The 25,355-nt window shown below is 41.1% G+C and overlaps 1 protein-coding gene across 10 annotated transcripts in view; it reads right to left on the bottom strand.

The window, feature by feature from the left end:
* Positions 1 to 1,713: 1,713 nt before the first annotated feature.
* The window catches only part of ABCC9 (ATP binding cassette subfamily C member 9), a 77,113-nt gene continuing 53,471 nt past the window's right edge, over positions 1,714 to 25,355 (bottom strand). For 7 of the 10 annotated variants that reach the window (XM_076343220.1, XM_076343203.1, XM_076343249.1 and 4 more), the window contains 15 exons: positions 24,742 to 24,890; positions 23,866 to 23,935; positions 22,876 to 23,033; positions 20,396 to 20,488; positions 17,528 to 17,630; positions 15,042 to 15,143; positions 12,088 to 12,208; positions 10,970 to 11,100; positions 10,299 to 10,377; positions 7,203 to 7,311; positions 6,863 to 6,966; positions 6,017 to 6,150; positions 5,593 to 5,655; positions 4,268 to 4,447; positions 3,354 to 3,439 (listed from right to left, as the gene is read on the bottom strand). In XM_076343220.1, coding sequence (XP_076199335.1) covers positions 4,310 to 4,447; positions 5,593 to 5,655; positions 6,017 to 6,150; positions 6,863 to 6,966; positions 7,203 to 7,311; positions 10,299 to 10,377; positions 10,970 to 11,100; positions 12,088 to 12,208; positions 15,042 to 15,143; positions 17,528 to 17,630; positions 20,396 to 20,488; positions 22,876 to 23,033; positions 23,866 to 23,935; positions 24,742 to 24,890 — 1,554 coding nt within the window. In that variant the 3' untranslated portion in view covers positions 3,354 to 3,439; positions 4,268 to 4,309. Of the gene's footprint in view, positions 3,440 to 4,267; positions 4,448 to 5,592; positions 5,656 to 6,016; positions 6,151 to 6,862; positions 6,967 to 7,202; positions 7,312 to 10,298; positions 10,378 to 10,969; positions 11,101 to 12,087; positions 12,209 to 15,041; positions 15,144 to 17,527; positions 17,631 to 20,395; positions 20,489 to 22,875; positions 23,034 to 23,865; positions 23,936 to 24,741; positions 24,891 to 25,355 lie in introns of all 10 variants that reach the window. The other 3 variants (XM_076343213.1, XM_076343271.1, XM_076343282.1) reach the window with 1 other exon arrangement.

Raw genomic sequence — 25,355 nt, 5'->3', positions numbered from 1 at the left:
GAGTGGTGAGACACTGGAATAGGTTGCCCAGAGAAGTTGTGGATGCCCCATCCCTGGAAGTGTTCAAGGCCAGGTTGGATGGGGCTTTGAGCAACCTGGTCTAGTGGAAGGTCTCCCTGCCCATGGCAGGGGGGTGGAACTAGATGACCTTTAAGGCCTCTTCCAACCCAAACCATTCTATGATTCTATGATTGGCAACAAGGGATCTTACTCCTTCTATTTTGCTTCTTCTGTCACAGAAACACTTAACGGAAAAAGAAATGCAGATGAGATGAGAAACATAATTTAGGATCTCTCACAGAGATGATTTTCCTCCATCCATAGTTAAAAGAAATGTACACATGACCCGTGTTTGCATTCAAAGCTCCTTTGTAAAAGGAAGAAAATAGTTCTAGAGCATAATATCACAATAATGAAAGCTTGCTTAGTTTAATGCTTGGGGGAAAAAAACGAACCCCAAAACATGGTGACACTAGAGTAAGTGTCCCCCTGAAGAGGAGGGGTGTTATGACAGAAAGCTAGAGAAAGCCGGGGGAAAGGAGGGTGAGTGCAGAGCTGTGTCAGAGAGGAAATGGAGCAGAGGGTATGGAGCTAAATCAGGAAGGAGTGGGAGGCCACAGGCAGAATAAGGAGCATTCAGGGATACAAGCAGGAGCCTCAAAGAGGGTATGATATAAGGAGATGGTGAAGAAAAAAAAGCAAGGAGGCTGTGGCAAGAGAATAAGGGCTGACTGGCAGAAGAGGCAGTGTGACAAGAGTCAAAGAAGCAAAATCTCCAGGCTGATGTTTCCTTTAACATGTATGCGCCACAGCCTAAGGAGACTGCTCCTAAAGGGGACACATTTAAGCCCTTTACATGAAATTAAGAGAAATTTGTTTCAAAGACTTTGTTCCTTTCTCACCCTTCTTAATAACAAAACAGCTGTGCGACTGTTGGGAACACCTTCCTTCATTAGAGGAAAACACAAAAAAGCAAAGTTCAGCCTAAGCCCTTGGTGAGCATATAACGTCATACGCACAGTGGCTATAATGCGAGGAGGTCTGGTACGTCTATGGCAGTTGGTGTATGTTTGCTGTCTCTCTTGGGATTTGCGTATGTTGAATAGGATTAATTGCTTCAGGAATCAAACTGTGCTTTAAAACCTGCTAGGCAGCTGTGTGATACGCTACAACCATCATCGAGCACTTTGACCAAGCAATTTTGATGTAACACTAGGGCCGATATTCCTGCATGCCTCCATCAAAATGAATGAAACATTTTTCTCAGGTTTTTCTCAACCCCAGAGATATTTTCTTTTCTACATGTTTCAACAGCAGTGTTAAGTTCTATAGCTCTGGAGGGATGGCTGAGCAAAGAAGGTGCTTCTTACTCCTGTAATGGCTCTGGGACAAATGTAAGAGGAAAGAGGTACTAATTATTGGCCCCTCTTAAGTACTACAAGATACCTGACACAATCCCAGGGCCACGGCAGCCATTTAATGTAGTGGGAACCGGGATGTTGCTGAACTAGTTGGCACCACTTAAAATAAATCAGGATTGCATCGTCATTAAAGACACACAGATAAACAAAGTTATGTGTACTTCATCTTCATACTGACTGAGTCTGACAGCAATGAATCCAATTAGCTTTTCACTGAAAACAATGAAATTAAATCAAGAATGATTTTGGCCTTTTGGCTCTGAAATCTGTGTAACAACATGTGCTTCCACTGTAAACATCTGCTTTATTTTTTTATTTTCTTTGTATGACAAAGTTCAACACAGGGAATTAATCCAGAAAAGAGCAAAAACTTTTCACAGCAGTAGACAGGGAAATCATAGAAGTACTTCCCCTCAAAAAATGTTCAAGACTGAGTTTTTTTGTTTAGTTGTGTCACACAGCTTTTATTTCCAATAGTTAAGATGGGGAAAAAAAAGATAAACCACTGTATCATTTTTACACACTAGACTAAATGTAATCTAATTTTAAGTCCTACAACTTCTCAAAAATTCTTTTTTTTTTTTTTTGCCAAGTACTATGCCTTATGTTCTTTTCATTGCACTAGAAATAGGCTTAAGTGCACCTCGTGTTCTTCCCAAATCTTACAACAACAGATGAGTAAGAATCACATTGAATACTACTGGTGAAGCTGATGTCTCAAGCTCTGTCTTTGAAAGCATCTGTGAAACTCCTTCTGGAGGTTTAGTGCCAATTGTGCAGTTGTCATGGTTCAGAATCTAGCCATATGCATTAGTCAAGTGCAGGCAACCTTTTCAAAGCCGTATGTTGTAAATATGTTTCTAAATTCACCTAAATTCTTGAAGATACAGAAATAATTTGAAAATCATAATTTCTTGGACTAGATCTGATTTAGAGATACGCCAGAAATGTGTAAAGGAAAAGAAAGGTTTTACCAGGATAAATAATGTGAAGGACTAAAGACATACAAAACAATTAATGGTTGGCTAATTACATGCCATTTTAAGTAGAATATTTTGGTGGACATGTTTAAAAGATTGGCTAATATCAACTTTATAAATTCAGATTATTTTTAATACAAAGTCTTAAGATACTGTACAAAATTCTTCTATAAGCCTATCAAAGCATGCATAATTATAGGATGATTTGCATCTTTGATTGAAGAAAGTCTGCAGAACAAATATGGTTTAGGAACTGGCTGTAGGGATAAGCCATCATTGCACTGAAAAATAGCAGTGTGCCAACTATCGTGTGCGAACTAAAGTGAAGGGCAGGAAGAATTTCCTTACTTCTGATGAAATTCCTTTCCTTCATTCACTGCTCCTCCACTACAACTTGAAGAGCAAAGTTTATGCCTTTGGAATGCAGCAGATTGCCCCAAGTGTTATGGGTTTGGATTTTTTTTTTTTTTTTTTTTTTATTTTTCCCCTCTGGAGACACAATGCTTCTGGGTATCTCCCATTTCCTTGACAAACTGCACTATTTGGCTGCCGGTTCCAGCATAGCATATGCAGTTTAAAAGAGCAGTGCATTCTTTTGCTATCTATAAAAGAAAATAAAGTCACTAAAAAGACTTAAGGAAAATGCCAAATTCCCAGGAAATAAAACCTTCTACCTCTGTGTGTGTATGTGTGTGTGTGTGAAGTTTAATAGCTTTTGAATGAAGTAACATTTTTATTGCTTTGAGGCATACATGTATTGCAATAGGTTTTATTATTTTGGAAGATGGAAGTGTGAAGAAAGACGCTCTAAAAAAAAATAAAAGTGGTGTTACATTGAATAGAAAATATTTGCATTTCATTTGTTTAAAAATAAGCTATTAAAATGCATCATGCGATTCTTCACATGTCAGCCCGGACAAATGAAGCAAAGATGCCATCTTCTTGAGAAAGCAGGTTCTCAGGCGTATCATATTCTAAAATGTTCCCTCGCTTCATGACGATGACCAGGTCTGCCGTTAGGATGGTGTGAACCCGATGCTGCCGTAAAAAAAAGCATACAGAAGTTTTCATTATGATAATTCTCACTGCAGTTCATTAATGGGCCTACTGCAAGGCATACCAAGTTGGTGAAGGGCTAGCCTTGTTTACAGTGGTATTTGGAGTAGGTCCTTGGACTATATCTTTAATCTGAAGAGATCTCAAATTACTTTACAGCCTCTGGCACCGAGCCTGAAAATACTTAAGCATGCACTTCACTTTTGGTCTGCTAATTGCCATTACGGACAGCACAGCTGTTGGAATAAATCCTACGGCACCACTGAAATACATCTTTCCCTTTAGGAAATACGGGCGAGAAACAACCTGGGTATGCCAGCACTGTCGGGTGGCTTAGCGTCCTGCTCCGCTCCTTGGTCTCTGTACCCTGACTGTCTGCTCTGCATCTATCTTAGGGCACTCCTGGGCTGTCTCCTGTAAATCAATTAGCTCCCTCTAAGATTAAATTTGTGGGTGCTGCAGGCAATAGTTTAGCCCCATAGGCAACAGGAATGAAACCAGGCTGAGTTTGATTTCAATGCCGTATGAATACAGCCAGTCAGGTGTAGACAGGGTGAACTCTAAAAGTATGATATTTCACTGTAAAGGCTGAAGGTCAGGGATTACTTTATGGATTGGATTCCTCTAACATTATAGATTCAATGTTAGCTGCCAGTCTAAGCTTTAGTTAAATATGATTAGCATAAATAGTCATGAAATTAAACAAACCCAGGAACCACACAATAAACGCCTTCTTGCACTGTCGTCTCAGAAGTTGTGCAGTAGAAAGGAAGCAGAGTGAAAGGAAACTAAAGAGGTAAAAATAACTACCAAAGAGCCAGAAGTCTCGTGAACAGTGTGGACTGAGAGAGTCTACTTGTGAGTCTTCACCAAAGTGGTGAACAGGCCGTCCTCTTTAAGGAGTAAGTTTGAGGCAGTGTCACATTCAACTAGAAAGCCCTCAGAAAGGACTAGGACAATATTGGCGTCCAAGATGTGAGATACGCGATGCTGGAAAAAAGAAAAGAAAAACAGGTGGGTGAAGGAAGGATCAGCCGTGAATGAAGAGAGGAAGGAAGTGAAGCCAACTCTGCGAGGAAAGCTAAATATTAATGTGTTCCTTTTGCTTGAGACACTGACTTCGGAAAGGAAAAGCGAAAGAAAAGTGAGATTTCAGTCAGAAGGACAATACTGAAAATTTGAATGGCATGTAACTGAAGGAGAATATGCTTACTGCTAGCATCTTCAGCATTTACACATCCAATAACCTTAGAGCCTATTGTAAATGGGCTAGGTTAAGTGGTTTGCTTGACACAAACTAGTCACTGACAGACTTGAAACCAGAGTCCAGGAAGCATAACCCTAACCTCTAACCGCAGGACTGGATTCCAGACAAAGCAAATGAAACAGCTGTTGAAACATGTATTTATCTCATGGATAACACATCTGTTTGTTGAGTAAGCCTGCCGTCACAAGGTGGAACACTGTGTATGTGTGTACGTGCATATGCATATATATGTATGCACATACACATGAATACCTGCACAGATATATGGAACTTTTGGGCACTAGAAATGTCAGGATAACAGGAAAAAATATCATAAACCCTTAGTTGAACAGATATTAATTTTTGAGAATTCCCATTGATTCCAAGTTTTAAAACCTTTATCATAAAACCAACTTTTTATTCTGAAAGAAAAGATAACCCAACTTGAGGGACCACACCAACAAGCTTTTGAAATCTCAGCTCCTTTTATAAATTCGTGCCATGATTGTAGACACTACACATGCATAGACTTCAGAGGCAAAATTCAAATCTAGATTTTGGTGCAACTTTCAATAATGGTTTAACCCATGGGTTCGGTTTCAAGTTTTTAATGAAAATTACTTCAAATTTTCTTGGAGACAGTAGATGCTGAAGTTCCCTGTAGTCCTTCTTCAGATCTGTTTTAGTTTGGCCCACTTGCAAGACAGCATTTACTGCAAAATTTCAGGTTGATCGTATGTGTCTTGACTTGTTCTAGTATCTGGGAATATTCTGACCTTGTGTTTTAGTTTGATTTTTTAGTTTTGTATAGTGATGTTTAACTGGTGAAAGGCAAGACTGACTGCCTGAGGAATGAGGAAAGAGAGCATTTGCTGACATCAATACTTACCGCTATTGTTACAACTGTGCGGTCTGCAAAGGCAGTCATCACAACCTTCTGCAAAATGTTTTCCTGTCAAAGGAAAAGGCTTACTTCAGTTACTTCATCCTTTTACATTTTAATTCATGTGTCTTCAAGCACGTAAGAGAGAGGATCATATTCCATACTCTCTCTGATCTGTGCACCAGATTCTCAGTAATGAAATGCCACACAGGGGATTTTCCAAAACATTTCATTTTGTCTTTTTTCCCCTCACCATAGGCATCAATCCCCAAAACACATCAACAGCAACAGCTGAAACCAAACACAAGAGAAAGGCAAAAAAAGCTGTCAGTTTTTTCTGCTAAAGAGATCTCATGGCTGACATTTAGGGAAGATGATGCCTCCTCTCCTAGTAGACCCATGCATCGATGGTACTAGTTGCTATACTCACTGTGGCCATGTCAATAGATGCTGTGGCTTCATCCATGATGAGAATGCTACTCTTGCGGACAAAGGCTCGGGCCAGACAGAAGAGCTGCCTTTGCCCTACACTGAAGTTCTCTCCTCCTTCTGTTACCATTGCATCTGTAATAAAATCAGTTACTTTGAATGTCGCACCACTGAAATGCTGTATGTTCATACAGTCAGGACCCAGTGATTTTGAGTGGGCACCGTGAAAGCTCTGGTTGTGCACTATTCCAGGGTCAAGCAAAACCCCTGTAAAAGCCAATAAGCATAATCTTGACTGAACACTGTAATGGAGTGATACCACGAAAAGTGAGCACAGCTTCTTGGGAAAGGAGCAATATATCATTAAGCAAATAGTTGGCACAAATAGCAAATCTGGTAGGCTGCAGGATAGCATCTTAGTAATATGAAATACACTTAATATGGAAGGAAATACGTGAGTTTCCTTTGTGAATCAGATCTGAAATGATAAGGAAAATGCTCGGTCAGTGTTCTAGACAAGAGCTACAGCTCTGCTGGCAGAGCCAGATTTTGCTGAAGAAGCAGAGGTAAAACTCCTCTTTTTTAAGTCTTTGCTGACTAATCACCCCACTGTGATGCTGAGGTGCTGCAGGATTTTTCTGCAATGAGGGGAAAACCAGACTACTCTTCAGCCTTTTAGTAAGAATATTCTCTCTAGCATAGAGACAGAATATCCATTAGGTGCCTGTCAACTCCTACATGATGGTTCAGAGTGTAAGATCCCATGTATCTGTTTATATGTGTGCATGCTCATGCATGCATAATTTCATTATTGGCCTGTGTTCCCAGAGACTTGGTTCAGACATACCAAGGCCTCCTGGCAATGACTTGACCATGTTCTTCAACTGAGCAATCTCCAAAGCTTCCCAGAGTCTATCATCAGTGCACTTGCATTCTGGATCCAAATTAAAGCTGCAAAGAAAACCATAACAGGAGTCTTGTTACTGCCATTACAGTTCATCCAGGTCTTCTGCAAAGGAACATTTTGGCATTGTGTATGTTGCTTGACTTCCCTTGGACAGACTGTGTAGACAGATTGGACTGGGCGAGGAAGGTTCCTTCCCTTTTACATCCTTTCCTGTTCCACAGCGCCCATCACAAACATGCCATGCAATGCTGCTTGTCACGCCCTGATGGCATACACCTACCGGATGGAGCCACTGAACAATATTGGATCCTGGAGAATAATGGAGAGTCGGGAACGGAGAGTATGAAGAGGCAATTTGCTGATGTCTATTCCATCAATCACTATCCTCCCTGTTTAAAACAACATGCAGAAGACATGTGAGGGAATTGCACAAAGCATGTGATCTGCAGGTAGCAGACAGAAAGAGAAAACAGCTATTTCGGGCTGGACTCCAGATGATGAGGCAAGGTGCCTCTGCAATCTCTCAGCACCGTTATATAAACATGGGGAAGGTGAATGTATGTAGTAACGCAAGCCAGAGGGAACCCAGCTTATTAGTGACACTGTTGCCTTGCTCTCTTTGTTGTTTTTCCCCCAGCTTCCCTTAAAGGAATACGTGGCTTCCATGCTATGTGATTAATGACGGTACCAGAAGGATAGTTTATTATGGGGCAACCTGAGCTTTACAGCCAAACAGAGCAAGAACAAGAGCAACTTAGGTAATTAGCCACGTCCTGTGCCTTTCTCTGTTCCCCTTGACTTTAACAGTTGCAGAAGATATTTATTTTGAGATTGTGCACAATTTCTTTTGCATAATATATGTATGTATCTGCAATCCATACATCAGGAGCCAAAACTATCCTTCGAACTCTAGAAGGAATGGGGTAGCATTAACTTTTTAACAAGAGGCAGATCAGAAAAACAAAAAGGATGTCCTACTCCAAGGCATTTTAATACCATTCATGCTGGTTCCTACAGCTCAGTTTCATCTGAGTATTTGGTTGTGAATTAGCCACATACTGTTCTGTTAGCATAAGATTACTGGAAGCAGTCACATTAATCACTCCTTAACCCAGTAGTTCATTCCCCAACAAGAAGTTACTGCAACAGCTGGGATACTTGGTAAAGTAAGAGGATTTTTCCATTTCTAGTCACTGCTTCAGGTCAATGAGCATATGGATCTCATCTGAAAATCTGATTTATGATGTGCTGGGTGTGGCAACTGCTGATATTCAGGCGAGGGAGATGGGGGAAACATACAAGAGAAACTGGTTGGCTGCTCTGTAAGTAGAAGCGGGTGAGAAGGGCAGAAGGAATCTCTTCCTTTGAATCCTCAAACAAAAGTCAGGAACTACTGACCCCACTGATTTTCCCTGGACACAGAAACTTCCCCCGTGTTATGGGGAAGGGATGGGCCAGGGCAAACTGAATGAGGATACGGTAAGGGGTATTTTCATCAGGCTCACTTCTGCAGTTTCCCTGTGGATTACTTCACGGGGCAGCTGCAGTCAGCCCTGGGAAGTACCTAACATTAAGTTCATCAATTCTCTCTCCCAACAGTGAGAACCTAACCGTGAACTGGCAAATACATGGATATTCAAAGCTGTGCACGTATGTCTCTTCTGTCATTCCCAGTTGTCATGATACTGCATTTTGTAGGTTACTCTATGTGGCCCTATTCCAATGAAAGACTTCATCTCCACCTAGCTGGACTACCATTAGTCTTATGCGTTTATTAGAAGTTCAGAAGAACCAAGATTTCATCTGTAGGGTGCAAAGTCCAATTGTTTTCAGACTTTCAGAAAGTCTGAATCAGGTCATAAGACTTCAGCATGAGACATCGGTGGTTGCATAAACTTAAGCAACTCCTTTTCGTCACAAATGAGGACATGAGAGGAGGTTAGCAGAAGATGAGGTGGACTAACAAAAGAAAAATTAATATGGCATGCTTTGGGAATAGGGGAATGCATTTTTGATAGAAGCCAGGGTGTTCAAGGAAAAGAGAAGAGCAGATGAGGAGACCTAAGGGAAAAAGTAAATTAGAGAGGAGTTGGGAAACCAGGAAAGTAATGAGGGGTGGCCAAGCAAGACAGAAGAGAAATGAGAGGTGGTTTGAACAGAGGGCAAGAAAAGGGAAACACTAAAGAACAAAGAAAGAAGTGAGAGCAGGTGATAACATGGAACACATACAAATTCAAAGAAATAACAGAGCCATTAGGAACCAAGATGGACAACATGAATGAAATCTGGCTCCAGTAAAGTTACTCGAAATCTTGTTATGTAACTTTTATTAGAGCCAAGACTCCACCCAGAAGTGGACCAGCATAGAGGCCCAGTACGGGTCTAGCTGAGGGAGAGAGAGGGACACGCATGGAGGATAAACAGAGCTTGATTAGAAAAGACTTAGGCATTCCCATTGGGAAAAATCAGGGATACAGAAGGAACAAAGAAAAGATACAGAAAGAAGATTAAAGTAGAAGGAAACTTAAAGTTGGCCATAAATATAACTATTATTTGATTGCACTATTTATATATCCAGGAACCCTGGTCATGAATCAGAAACCTATTACCATAGATACATATAGGCACAGAACCACAACAAAAGCAAGTATTAGCTGCATCAGATTTACTTATCCTCCCACATTCTACTGGGGCTTCCCTAGCAAACGTTCCACGTGCAATGGCTAAATTAGAAACACGTAAATCTTTAAAACAAAAAGATGATTTTCCAGTAGGTTTCCATATTCCTGCAACAGTACACATGTATATGTATTATAAATGCCAGGGTGCATATTGCTGCATACTAGTTCATTCCAATTAGCTGGGAGAGTGAAATGCTGCAGGAGTGAAAACATAGCAAAATGTTTCCAAAACCTTTAGTCAGTTTCTGCTGTAGTTGTGGGAAACCACAATAAAATAAAAAATAAATATCAGGGGAATGGACTTGTTAAGTTCTAGTTTCTGTTCTGCTAATATTTTGACAGCTATCACAAGTTAATACAGTTATTCTTTAGGGAGAAATTTAGAGGCTCCAGAGAGTTGCATATTTTTTCCTCCTATCTCAAAAATGGCATATTGTTTTGTCAGAGCATATGCAAAAAAAATTAAAAAAAATTAGAAGTATGATCTGTGCGTAACATTTCCTGGAAGAACCAAGCGCTACTCACAATAGGACACTTTGTACTTTGAAGGATCAGGCATAACAAGCCCCATTCTAATCAAGTATCTTCTAGGCCAGAGAGCCAGGATATAAATTATCAAAAAGTCTCCTTGCTTCTTCCGAAGAAATAAGGGGGGAGCAAGTCAGGAGTGACAACATGCTCCAGTGAAAACTAACCATCAAATATGTCCACCATTCTGAAGAACGCCAAAGACAGGGATGACTTGCCGCTGCCAGTACGACCACAGATCCCAACCTGCAAAAGAAAGCAAGATGTTACTTACTTATAGAGTAAGCTTTAAGCTGTAAGTCAGGCTTGCAGTCCTTCTGGGAAAGCTGGACTGGACTGCCCTACTGGTGAGAAGAAAGGTCCTTCCCAGTGGCCCGTGGCAGACACCAGGGAAAAAACAAAAGGGCATGGCAAGCACACTCCTCTTTTCTGCCTCTCAGCATTGTGAGGGCTTGTCCCAGGAACATTTTTTAAACTTCAGCATTTTGACCTGGACTCCAATGACACTATATGCTGAAATGTGAGATATTCTTGCATTTTTACTCAGTTCCAGTCTGGTGTTCATCTAATCTCATCTGGCCACCTAGGCTCACTCTATGCGAGGGAGACGGACTTGGAAAGAAGTGGGACTCTCAGAAGGAAAACTGATCCCAGCCAAGAATAAGATGTCATCAGTGTAAGTTTCTTGGCCCAGGGACCTCAGAGAGGACCATCAATGTATATAGCTGTCACTGCAAATTGTTGTTATTCTTGCTCTTCTGCCACGTTAGAAAAGGAAACACAGTGAGGAAGGATCTGCTCCAGAATGAGGACGATAGGCAATTGCTTGACATGGTACCTTTTGTCCTGGTTTGATATACGCCTTAACATGCTTAAGAACAGGCTTCAGGTTGTTTTCATATCGAACGCACAAATTTTCAATCTTGATTTCACCCTCCTGGGGCCAGTCTTTGGGGACTTGAGAGGGATCTGAAATAGGTACAGAAAACCAAACCAAAACGAATGCTATCAGAGGGTCACCCTTTATGACATTCCCCTTTCCCCCTCTCTCCTGCCTGGGGACCTTCCTGAAGCCACTCGAGAAATGGAGTCCCACTTTCCTGCCAAGGGGGAGCTGGGAACTGTCTGGTGGGCACGTTAGCACTTAGCTTCCAGATCTCGACATATAAGACAAGAGGGCAAATGCTAAAGTGGCCCTTGGCAATGAAACGGGGAGAAGCCAAATGAGCAGAGAAGAATGTAGTGTCAGCGCAGTGTTAACATGTTCTTCGGTCAGTAACCGGCACAGGAAGGGCAGTGCAATGAAGGATGTTGTTACTGCCCTACCACATGAGCTGTTGACATTACTACAGCTCATATTTCATCCTGATTTGCAAATAGGCAGGCAGGTTTTGTCTCCAGACTAAGGGGCTTGACTTCCCAGGGAAGCTTGCTGACCTGCGAGCTTTTTTGGCCTTGCACTTCAAGCACTTCTAAAATACCAAAGTCAATTTTAAACATGTGGAGTATGAACAGCAACGTGCAGTTTGGGGAACAGTTGCTGAGGTTCAATTGCTAACATGCCCTTCTCCTGTAGTCCCCTTTGCTGCAAAGAGCAGAGATTCTGAAGCATGTGACTGATGGTGCATTTCTAATTTTTATCCATATTTTTGTTTTTTGAATAGGTACATGGATGTTTTGTTCATCCCATCTATAACTGTGCCCTGGTACTTTCTGATTGTACCACAGGGCCATGCTCTGTCTCCCTGGCATTTGGTAGGGTTTTTTTAATGTTGACTACCATGGGCTACGTATTTCATAGCTGCTTTTGGCTATCCTTGTCACTCAGACCAGCGGGAGTTCCTGCATGTCAATAAAAACAGATTTTGGCCAAAAAGGCGTATACATTTTACATGAACAAGTCTACCATGCTTTCACATTACCACATTAAAAACCAAAAAGATTAGAGTGCAATACCCAAGTAGCCATCATAGTTCTCCGACTCCATGTTCAGGAAGCTGTGCACTTTTTTTACTGCACCCATCTGCACCTCCAGATCAGCCAGATTCCTCACCACCCAGTTCAAATAGTTGGTTATCTGCATCACAAAATGAAAACAAGGACAGGGGTCAGCCTTCTGGCTGTTCATCTACCTGTTTGCGAATAAAGGTTGGATAAATTTGTAATGGTCTTTGGCCTGACAGCACAGTGGATCTCTTATTGATGTTAGAACAGTTCAAGACTAAGTGCAACAGCATCAAATACGTAATAAGCCAGTCATACCCCAACACAAACAACCCTGACATAGTAACGTAGGGCTCAGTATTCTCATCCTTGTTTTTTGAAGGAGAACTATGGAACTATGTACCTACAGTCTGAAGATGTGACTGATTAAGGGAATCTCTTGTTCTCAGCATCTACTAATCAGTACTGAAAGGCATCTTCTTTAACCACACAAACACAGAAAAAAATCAAAATTGGAAGCACTGTTTGGAAATACTGCATTTTCTAATCTTTCAAAGACTGCAACTAAAGATTAAGAAAATTTACTATTTGCAAACATATTGAAAAGATTCGATGGGCATTTCATTTCTGTTTCCTTCTGTGCATATTTAGATAATTCATTTCTCTTCCTCTGTGGAAAATGTGAGGTTCTTAGCATAGAAATATATGAGGAATAATGTATTATCAGCTCAATGGTATCTCCTCCTTGGTTTTTATTCCCATTTGTAATCAAAAGGATTTAATCAATTGTAAAGGTATTAATTGTAGTAGATAATAGTTGATAATTAGTTGTCTAACAATACCCAGTAGCTTAGAGAAACTCATCTCTAGTCAGGACTGACTATTTAAGGCTGAAAATTGTAAAGCAATTTCCTAGACATAAGTTCCTAAGTCTGTGTTTAGGTGCTCATATAAAAAAGAAAAACTGATCTTATTAGGAACAGTTGATTGCCAAGCACCTTTAAAAATTGAGATACTTTACATGCCTGAATAAAGGTTTAGAAACTTAACTTAGACAGTGAAAACATCCTATACACAAACACATCCAGAGAAAGGTTTTGTCATTTATTTGTGGGAGATTTGCTGAATTTGCCAAATAAGAACTTTATTATGAATACATCACCCAGCCCCACTTCTTTTCCACTTACCTAATACTGATGCAATAGGCATACAGTAAATAATTTTCACTGAGATTCAGCAATAACATTTGTTGTCAATTTAGAGGATTTAGTTGCTTGCTTTATCCTTAAGACAGTTATTCTAGGGGGTAGTGTGAAGTATTTTCTTTGTTGTTCAGAAACCCGCTCATTCTGTGTCCAGTTTTTGAGTCGGGAAGTTACGGAAATGGGTATGTTTGCAGATAAGCTAAACACTCTGCAGAACTGCTGCTTGTGGAGAAGCAGGCTGCAATCATAGATCTGGCAGATTTGATAACAGAGCCTGGCATCCAAAAGGCTCCACCCATTATTTCAACCTTCATCGCAGTTGTGCAAGGGAGTTGGCAATGTTTATACGAGGGGAGAGAATAAGCTTATGGACGTCTACTGTAAACACAATGTTGGTAAAAACAGTTTGCTCTCATCCAGGTCCAAACATCAGCCCCCTCAGCTCCAAAGAGAAATGATACAAAAACCTGTGTCAGGGGACACAGGTAATGATCCAACTGCATTCAAAGTTTCATCAGTGTTATTGTGGGGCAGGAGAGAGACAGGTAATAACTTGGTGACTACAGCATTTTTTCCTCTGCTATGCCAGACTTCAGCATATAGCTAATGTACACTAATGATCTGTTTGCAAATACAGACTAAATACAAAGAAGCCAAAGATGATACCGACATCTTGGTGCTTCCAGATCTCTGCTATTGAAGCAGGATTACCAGGAATGTTTTCAGAGTGAAGTTGAAGCACTGGGACTGATTCTCAGTTGCTGGCAGAGTCTTACACTGCTGCAACAGCGGCACAAAGGGGATCTAAGGCCACCCTTAGGCAGCTGCCAAGAACTTTCTGTCATAACCATGGGCTCGCCAGCATTTACGTGCAAAGCCAAATCTCAGCGTTAGATCCATACCCATATCCCTCCCTCATACCAGTGCCATAAAGCAGCCAGTTTTTTGCCATGCCAGCCATGATTTAAAAAATTCTTCCTGCCATTATCCTCATCCTACTTTTGTCCCCACTCTCATTGTTAATTCAGTGGTATTTCTGCTCTCTCTGGTGATCATACTCTATGCTCATGATGCACTCCGCCTCTCTTACAGCCTGCTACACTAAAACACTGTTCCTTCCCCATGACTCAGCTCAAATAGCTCAGTGCTAACGATAGAGTTAAAATGAATCGGCTAGTGTCCCACCAAGATCTCATCGCTCCTAACCCCATCTCCTCCGCTTTCCTACTGCTACCTGTCATGATGAACCATGCCTACCAGCTCCAAAGGTGCCAATCCCCAAATCCATTCAGAATTTCCTGGACAATATTGGGCATGTGAGTAGTTTCTTTCCAAAGGTAGAACTGGCATTCCTGGTTCTTCAGCAATTATTTTATTTGGTCTTTGGTTAAACATTATCCAGGTTATGACAGTCTGTGGGATAGTATTTTCTGGCAGGTTTTGCCGTATACAGGCAGAACCAACACTGTGTTGTGCAAAACAGAATGCACAGCAGGTCCTCTTACGCATTTTTAATTTTCCTGCTCTGCTTGGGAGCACGCAGGGCCTGGGAATGGTTGTGTTTTTTTAATTGGCTCATAAAACCTGAAGCAAGTCCAAGTTGCCCTGAACTCTCTCAACTTTGGCTCAAATCCATTATTTGCAAGATTGTTTTTTTCAAGATTAAGAAAGCTGGAAGATAACCATGTATATGTATTTTTAAAAATATCATAAAATTAATACATTGGTCTGAAAGTTCTTATGCTTTGCCTTGGTACATACCGTCAGAGCATACAGGAGACCTAGCCCCACAAACCCCGAGTTAGGCCCTTCGGTGATGGAAGTGACAGCTGCAGTCAGAACTATGCAAGCGCCGAGGTAATCCTGCAATGAGGGAGAGGGAGAGAAAGATTCTAGACAACATTAAAACGCAGCAACAAGAAAATTTCTTCAGCTACAGAGCACATTTGCTTTACTAAGGATTATTTCTATAATGACACCTAGTCATACGGGGTTGTTTTTCCCAGAAAAGGTCAGGGGTTTTGGTGCCCAACCTAAAACACTCTAAAGAAACTTGCTGAACACAAGTGAAACAGGCCAGTATTTTCTGCAAATCCAGTTGGGCTAGGGTATCTCTTTGTGGCCACCCCAAAAAGAGCAGGTATCAAAAAATCTAATGAGCACATAAAAAAAAAAAAAAATCATAAGAATGGCATAATACTGACATCCTTAATTCCTACCACTAAAACAAATCAATTCTACTCTCTCCACTCTCCTTCAGGTCTTCTCAAACATGGGCTTGCCTCCCCAAAAAAGAGAAGTATCAGTGACTTCACAAAGTCCATGAAGAATTTTGGTAGAATTAATACAGGTAATGCACATGTTTTATGGGCACAAGTGGGCAGACTGACATAAAGTGTCTACATCATGCAATGGCACACTGTGCATGGTGAAGGCATCCCCAAGCCTGCTATACACTCACAACTTGCAGTGAAACACCATGTGGGTGTTGGTAGTGTGGACTCTGAAAGCACTATAGCTGCGTAGTTGTGGTGCTGCAAACGAGCTACTAAGCCTTGCTCCTGCTACAGCACTTTGAGTTTCGGAGTGACTCCGTGGTAGATACCTGAAGGATCTCAGCTCTGTTGCATGGTGATGACTTGATTTACAGAAATTGCTGTGTAGGCTGTATTAGAAAGATCTGACTTCTCACAAGCTTTGCAGGAGCTTGAACCCATCTTCTTGATGTGTACCTCAGTTCTGAAGTGAATGCCACATGTGATCTCATGTAGTTGTCAAGGTGCCTGATTCATGAGACTGCTGGTATTCCCACTCTCCCACTGCTCCCTGCATTATATTTACTTTGGATTACAGGGTTAGCATTTTCCATCCATTTTTTTCCTCCTGTCTGATAATATCCTGCCTGGAATCTTTCCCTCTGAGATTTTAAATGAGTGCTGCCTAGTTCATCTGTCTATAAAAAGTGTTGATGAGCAGATGACAGATTCAAACTTAACATCTACAGGGAAGTAGAAGCACAATGGTCTCAAGTCTCCATCAGCAGTTGGGACAGGACTCCACAGCTGCTATTAAACCCTACAAAGTTTTGAGTGATATTAGTACCACTGTGCCATTAGGCAGAGCTAAATAAACTATTCCTTGGCGTGACCACATTATTTCTAATGCTATGATGAAGCGATGCACATTCTTTGATCAAGTTCATTCTGCATGTAAGCAAGCCTAAGACTATGAGACATTAGCAGGCAATGCCACGGTTTATTCCAGGATCGGTTGCTGCTCTGTTATTTATCTGTCTTTGATTTGGAAGCAAGTTCAGCTTGATCTTGTTTGCTGTAGGAAGCTGAAAGCTTCATGCATGAGGGAAGGCTGTGCCATCATAAGAAATGGAGCACAACTTTTTTGCCCTGCCAGCATACCAGAAAATGAAGGTAAGGATACAGCCTTTGAAGTGAGGATTAATCATGCCTGTTACTATTTGTGTCTAGCAGAATCAGGTCACTGCTCTGCTTATTCACTGCTCTTTTTGTGTCAGATGAATAAGGAAATCACAGTGATTTTGCTTGCCTCTTCTTGCCTGGCAGATCAGGCAACCTCCTCATATGCTGTCCCTGGAGACCCCCCATAAAAGCCAGGGGCCTGTCTCACTGGCACTGGCTGCGTTGTGCCCTACTATCATTTGTTTTCCAGTTGGGCTCTAGTTCTGCCACCTTTCGTGATATTGAACAGTACTGTAAATCACACAGTATGGGCTCACAGCTGCAGTAAGGGCACTGCAAATGGGGGCTCTAAATTACAGCTGTGGGATAAAACCTGTTGCTGGAGAGATACCTCAGGACCTCGAAGCTCAATGGTGCCTAAAACAGCCCTGGCAGAATGATGGCACAGTTCACAAAACTACTTAAAAGCCATGCTCTGCTTTGAAAGTAGTTCCCGCTGGGGCAGGTCTGCAGATGCTGCACAGTAGTAGAGAAAGCCTTATTTCAAGTTACGTAAATGTTTGTTCTTGCACTCTCTTCAGACGCTAGACATCATAACAGCAAAAGATGAGGGAGACTTGTATTTTCTTACTCCTGGCCAAGAAAGCTGAAAAAACCCTATGGGTTTAACATAAACAATCACGATCTATTTTAAGGAACAGTGTGTATAATCTCAGTGAGATTAATTCTCATTATTGTCTTCTCTGCATCAGGCAGTCTCTGTTTGCTTCCAAGGTTTCAAAACCATGGCTGGGACTAAGCTGAACGTACCGTCCTGACCTCCAGCCATCTGTTGGCAGCCGATAGAAATAAGTAGGCAATGTTGTTCGTGTCCGTTAGTTCCAGCATACGTTGTTTAAATCTGGCTTCATGCCTGCCAAGAACAAAGTTGTTATATTACAACACATTACACACTCATACACAAAAGGATGAAGCATTAAACTCTTCTCTCCCTCCCCTCCCCCCAAACCAAGACTTTTGGCCCTTCTGCCTTTGCCAAATTTTGAGTTAAAAACTCTTCCCTAGGGTCCTGTACCTGCTGCCAGGGCTCTCCCTAACCAGGCAGAGCTACACGTACAGTGGGGAGGAATTTGTTCAACAAGCAATTATATTGGACTAGATTTTGGATCAGAGCCTGTCCCCTCAAAGAGACTGCAATGCCAGGGTGCTAGGGACAGGTTTTACTTCCCAAAGCATATCTGCTTTTAGAGCTGTGGACTGTGGCTGCTGCTGCCCTCCAGTCCTCTCACAGGTGAGTGCTGCCATGGCCCATCTCTTCTTCTTCACAAGCCACTAGCAAGAGCAGAGGGCTTACCCGTCAGCTTAAAATCTGATTTCAGAAGTTACCTGGCCAGCTGCAGGAGTCTTCAACAGGAGTGACATCTCTAAGGCTTCAACTAATGTAGACTGTAGATTGATCAGTACACCAATACCTTTCAGCTACTCAGCTCAGCTGTTTTCTTAGCCAGTCACACATTGTCTAAGCAACTCGAAAAACTACAATGATAGATGCTATATAAAGCTACAATCTAAAGCTACAGATAATTTCTGAATTACAAAAATGAGTGGTGATACCTCCACTGTTGCTTGTTTCTCTCTCCCCCACGTAATGCCCGTCATGTTTAAAAACCAGCACAAGGATGTCAGAGAGCCTAAGAGCCGAGTCAAGGTACACTTTGGGAGGGCAGGGGGGAATCTCTGTTGGTGTAAGTGTATTAAATTCATGGCGCCTTGCAGTACTTTAGGTATGACCTGCAGTCAGATGGAAACCATTTCGTTGTTTCATATTCTACTCTGTTAAATACCCTCACTTGAATAAACTAGCTGAACTTCATTCAGCAGCTTATCGTCTATTTTATCATGGCAAGCTCTTCCATTTTGAAGTCTCAGCGCCCTGCTGTGAAGCACCTGTAACCCCTGTTCTGCCAGAAACTTCTTTCTTTTTTTTTGCCTTTTCCCACTGATAATTTATTTCCCTCTGCACAGCTTGTAAACATGGCAAGCAACCTCCCCAAAACAACAACTGGTAACAGTAATGATGTGGGGAGGAGCAAAGATGCATCGACTATTCTGCTCATCTGCCCTTCTGGCAGCAAAACTCCTGTTTTCCCAATGGAAAATCTGACATGCTCAATCTGTATCTTTTCATCCACGTCCAGCTCATCTTCTGGGCAGTTTTAGACTTTTATCCTGTCAGATGACAAACAGCAAAGGTCACTGAAATTGCTTTCTGATCCAACTGTACTACTTTGTGGTAAGCTATGTGAGGAGCTGCTCTATTTTATCCTGGAACATACTGAACTCAAATTGCAGAGAATGACTAACAGGACTATAAGTAAATATGAGCTTGCTGACAAAAAACACTGGAGACTTCAGGTTTGGTTGACAGTGGAGCACAGACAGGGAAATGAAATGGTTTTGATTAGCGCCACAGATCCTGGAAAACTCAAGTGATGGTTACGATGCCTAGTCCTTCCCTAGGGCTGCCTTTTGCTCTCTGCCATCCAAGCCCACATTGCTGTTTTGTAAGGTAAACAAGAGTTGAACGACTCCCAAGAAGTGCTAAGCTCTTTCATATTTCTCAGGAGATAACGTGATGGAAGGCCACTCTGAACCTCTCAAGAAGCACTCAGCATACATCAGCATTGGGCGTTATGACTTACTGTTTCAATACATCATTCTGGTTGATAAAGCGTGTTACAACATTTCTTGTTGACCACTGGCTCACATCTCTTCAAGACAGCAACATTTTTGCTTGTCCTGCCACAGTCCTTACTGCAGCACTCTGAACTAATAGCCTAGGTCCTAAAGCTAGCTTGAAGTGATGAAGCAGTCTTAAGCTGATCAAATACACAGGTAAATAGCAGAGCAGTGTGATCCACACTGGTTTGAAATTCTGCAGTGTACAGAATGAGTGCAAGTTACACTTACTGGGGGACAACATCAAGCTGGCACTTAGACAGAGTCATGCCAGCTATAATGTAGTGCATACAAGGAGAATTTGGCCTATGTTTCATGTAGTAAGTAGAGAAAAAAAAAATATGCATGGAAAGTTGGAAAAATTCTCTGAATCTTCTGGAATTTATTTTTCGGTTTTGATTGACAAGGCTAGGTTTTACAATATTAAGATCAAGTTCTGTTCTGCCATAGTTTTCTTGGAAAGTCCCTCTAGTTGCATACTGACTGCCAGTTGCAGAGTACTATAATGATGTTTCCCTGCCTGACGAAACGGTTAAATACAGAAATGATTCAGGGGCACTTGGATAGCACAGCTTGTAGGATATAGCACAGGGGTCTAAAGGAGTGATGCCTGTGCCTGCCTGGCAAAGGAGAGCTCCCTGCTGTCAAAGTAAGGCATGGTTAAACTAAACACCTTAAAAGTTTAAATACTGTATCCTAAAAAAGTCATCATCTTTAATTCAGTGGAAAACCAATATAGATAAATTAGTGTGTTACTGAAAATATGCACAAGCATTTAGAGATGTGGCAAAGCAACAGGAAAACAAAAATTTCTTCCCTATTTTGAGATAGCTTAGTTAAAGTCTACCAACTCCAAAAATTTGCCCTCAGACATGGTCCAGCAAGCTGCACAGGCCAGAGCAGAACCCAAGCCTCTCTGTAATAATTTGTTTTACGGACCTGAACGCTCTGATGGTGGTAAGGCCTTCAGCTGTCTCAGAGAAGTGACAGAGTAAAGGTAGCTGGGTGCTGTCGTCAAGTTCCTGGAGGTCCCTAAGAGTACGAAAAACAACGGGCAGCCATTACAATGTAAACATCTCTGTCTGTAGAAATTTTACTGCATAACAGACAAGAATAGGCATTTTATGTATTGCACATATCTTTTTCAGGATCACACAAAATAGTATTTCTATAGTATAGAAAGACACTGACGTGGGAATATCACATTTCTCTTTTGCCATAGGAGCCTTTGAATCATCTCCCAGCCACCTCCACAGATCTAGCTTTTGGTCACAGCTAAGCTTCTCTTTGTCCCACAGTGATAATGACATTATCACATCTCTCCTGGATAAAAACCTGCTGTCCATTTTAGCCAGATCCTAATTACCTTTTATTCTCAAACATTCTGAGTTATTAATATAATTAATATAAATAACTTAAATTCAGAACAATTGATTTTCAACTTTATAGCATGTTATTTGTGGCTCTTACATCAGGTATAAAATAGAGTTTGCGTATCTGCAGGTTTATCTATTTTATTGCAACTGTATCAGCTGGTCTAACAAAAAGGGTGCCTTTCCATATAAACTTTGCCTCATTTTGAGTATCTGTAAGTACCTTCTATTTGTAGTGTTAACATTATCACATTCGTTGAAATAGAGACAGCACTGACAGAGAACTAATATGAATGAGAAATTTCCTCAATTATTCAGCAATGGGATTTTCAAGACCTGCATGGAGCAATGATTTTTGAGTCCAGTCTCCTGAAACAGGAATGTTTTCCAAACCACAGAGGTAAATACATCTTTCTGTAACACTCTGCCATTGGAATAGCAGCCAGTTGTATAAACAGAAGAGAGGTCAGATCATTAGATATTTAAATTCTTCATTAAAATCCTCCTATGTTTGCACACTGTATTAGATAGGCCGGGAGAAATAACTGCTCCGTGATGCTGAATGTTACAGTATACAGAACTGAATTTGCTGCTTATGTTTTGATGATAAATATGCTCTCTTTCAAATTTATCATGGAAAATACACAGAAGTTTTTGAGAGATGTAATGGAAAATACAACAAAGAGTCAAAGTGCTGCAAGAAATACTGTAAATATTTGCATTTCTAAAAATTAGTGAAGCTTATGTGCCTGCAAAGTACTGCATGCAAGTAAGTTATAGATACTGGCTGAAGCTATTCCTTCATCCTACGTTTCCCAAGACTATTTTTCCTAGAAATAAATTGGATTTATTCATTTCTATTGTGGATTGAAAGAACACAAGTCAACCCTGGATGCTTCACAAGTGATTTAAAAGTTTAAACTAAATTAAAGAGTTTAATTTAAACAGCTTAAAAAAAAAAAAAGCACTTGCTGATACAGATTTTCCCAGAAAACTGTAAGGCAATAAAATGGATGAGGTAGTTATGGACTTGCAGAAGATCAGCGATTGCAGAGCCAATGGGTGCATGTGTGTGTGTGTGCTGACCTACAGGGGTGATCAACTTCTTGCTAGCTTGCATGGTATGGCTATCGGTACACCATGTGGGAAAATCAGGTTTGGAAACAGATGGAGACTTTACTCTCACATATAAAATCACAGAAAGAAACTGTAGTATTTCCTCAGGGTCTAATACATCAGATTTTGCCTACTCTTGTGCATTTAGGTAAGAAGTTTAAACAGTGTGCATTGCTATGTGTAGCAGGATAGGGATATTCCATACCTTGTGACGTCATGCTCAGTACATAAAGTGGGGGGAATTGGCCAGGGGGCGGCGACTGCTGCTCGGGAACTGGCTGGGCATCGGTCAGCAGGTGGTGAGCAACTGCATTGTGCATCACTTATTTTGTATATTCTTTTATCATCATTATTATTATTATTTTCCCTTCCTTTTCTGTCCTATTAAACTGTTTTAATCTCAACCCACGAATTTTACTTTTTTTTCCCGATTCTCTCCCCCATCCCACTGCGGAGGGGGACAGGGAGTGAGCGAATGGCTGTGTGGTGTTTAGCTGCCTGCCGGGTTAAACCACAACAAGTGGAAATTGCTTTCTGTGGAGTTTTTTTCCCAATATGAAGAAAAAAACATGACTGACGTTAATCCAGGAAGTTATTTTCCATTCTCTACTAACACTTAAAAGGTCAAAGAGGAGCTTTGACCAGATGCGAGCTGGCTCAGTTGATTAACAAACTTCATGCTCATCTGACTCTATAGCCAACAGTGTACAAAAGTGATGCAACTAGTGTTACTTCCCCAGATACCCCATTTGTAGTCAGGTTGGCCAGAAACATCCTCCAATGCATGTCTCAAACTCATACCTCAGGATCAAAAGCAGGACACCATGGCCATTTTCCCCTTATACTAGCTCCTATAACCTCACATTCCATCACAATTCTTATGTACAAATTTTTTAGAAGAAATTTTCAGGACCGTTTTTTAATACGTACTTGGAAGCAACTCTGAAATATTTCTGGATGAAATAAAACGCTATCCCGAGAGGCATGAGGGCGACAAGGAACCATGGAGTGGCATAGGAGATCATTCCGATGGCTGACAGACAGAGTAAGGTAGACCGGGTAAGAGACTCCAGGGTAGGAGGAATGTGCTAGAGCGAAACAAAAACCAAACAAGGCAAAAGTCACTGGTAGTACCACAATATGCCTTTTCCTATAGAGGACCATAGGGAAAGTGGAATGATACCACTGTGGACTCATTGATATTCTCCTTATACCAGGAGCTTTTATGTTTCTGTGGGTCTACTACTCAAATGCGCAGAGGTTAAAAAATGAGTCAGTAGGTTTTTTTCTGAAGGTCAGTGTTTCAAAGATCACGGGGAAACAGAAGCCATTTCCACCTCATTTATATAACAGGCAAGAAAGAAAATTGTTCTTGATATCCCAAATATTTAGAGAAACAGCATGCTCTTTCTCAGAGCCTCTTAATTTTCATTCCATGTTCCCATCATCCTTACATTCAGGATTATTACTCATCCAATCATTTTAATTCACAGCCATAGTGAAAGCATCCCTTCCTCTCCCTGAATGCTCTAAATTCACATGTGCTACAGCCAGGATGGAACATCTATTTGTCACTTGTACTCCCATATAGTTAAAGTTATTATATTCTACCCTGTTTCCTATTTTGAGCCCAAAATCTGGTGTTTTCCTAATCCAGATCTTCCAACAGAAGCAACCAGTCTGCATATGAAGACATTAAGAGCCACCATCTCCCACCATGTTTATTCTAATGGTTACCTGCCCTCATTACTACAAATGTGTGTGTACTTTCTATTTTGAATTTGTCTATTATCATTCCCAGAGCCTGTTTTTTGCTATGCCTTTCTCTACTGAATATTTTAATACATCATCTTATTCAGTAGCTAAGTGAAAATTTACAAAGCCAAGATGTAATAAAACAGAATATATTGATACGTCTACCTGATCAATGATATTTGTATCAGCAGAGAAGCGATTTAGAATTAGCCCCAACGGAGTCATATCGAAAAACCTGTTGAACAAATTAAAAACAAAAAGTTACCTGAAAAGGAATTCCAGTTTTGGATAAAAAGCCCGGTCAGACAGAACACAGAGCTGTGTCCAGACATTTTCTAAAACCAAGCAGTAAATATGAATAACATAACACATCATAATGTCTGCATCCTGACTATCCAAATGCTTCTCTCGGCATTCCCCCCTGCCCCAAACTTTTAAGTCTCCTCTTCCAAAAACCTAATGTCCTGCCCCCTGCTCTTTCATCCACACTCCCTCAAGATTTAAGATCCCTTCCAAAGATCACAGCCTGTCCCTGGGCCGCTACTCAGCCTCCTGCATAGTACTGGGCACCAGGACTCAGTTGTTTCACAAAAGAACCGTGATAACTGCATTCATTATGCAAGCATCCTTTTGGCCAGCCTGCTGCCCGTGAGAGACTGTGGTATCTTGCACAGAACCTGTACCTGGCCATCAGAAGATGTTTGGTGTCCACATCGTTTGACCCCATGCCCATTGCTCAGAGTTGGAGCTGGGACCCTCGGAGCTAGAACTGCACTTAAAGCTTTCCTTGACACCCCAGCCTTGAAGGGTGTGCCAGCTATCTGACATATTTCAGCCAGATAAAAAAGGGGGCAGAATGTCACATGTTTTGACATGGAATTTTTCCCCCACTGCTCACTTCACTAGTTATTTTCACTTTTTGAGGCCTTGAAGAAAACAGGGCAATTACAAAAGCTTTTCACAGGAGTATCCCCCTAGTTACAAAACCAGGACAGGTTTTGGCCATGTAGGTTTTCAGGAAGAACGTTATTTTTGCTGTACCTAATTGGTCCAAGGATGATCTTGTTGAGGAGATTATGGTGTAGGTTCTTGGCTGCTGTGAGGCCCATCCACTCCACAGTCAGAGATGTGATGAGGCAAAGGACAATCCCTGCTCCAGAGAGGATGCTGAAGACAGCTACATGGTAAGTCTAATAAAATGACAAATACATCAATCCTAGAAATAAACACACATTTCTCTTTTCTACTAGGAAGTTCCCAAGGTACCTGATACCAATCAGCTAGTATGTCACACCACTTATATTACATAATTATATTAATACAATCTTTGGGAAATAAAAGAACTATGATGGAACTGCAATTTATTAAGTTCACATAATTAGAAGATCTGGCAGTTCTAAGATCCCTCAACCTACTGATGAGTACCCTTCAAGACCTTGAAGTGATAGTACTTAGAACTGTGAAGATAGACTAACTGGACAAATACAAAAGTATGCAAATCATTAGCCAAGAAACTCAGACAACCAAAGCAGAACCTCTCAAGAATTAAGGCATTTGAGAGGTGTTGGAAAGTTCCATTTTATTAAGTTCAAGCACCAGTAAAATTCCCAGAGCAAAACGTAAACTAATCTGCCAGGGCTATAACACATTTAAGC

The sequence above is a fragment of the Aptenodytes patagonicus genome, chromosome 1 (genome assembly GCF_965638725.1).
Source record: "Aptenodytes patagonicus chromosome 1, bAptPat1.pri.cur, whole genome shotgun sequence".
NCBI classification, from domain to species: Eukaryota; Metazoa; Chordata; class Aves; order Sphenisciformes; family Spheniscidae; genus Aptenodytes; species Aptenodytes patagonicus.
The sequence above is the reverse complement of the archived record's forward strand: the minus strand, read 5'-3'. Positions and strand labels throughout refer to the sequence as shown.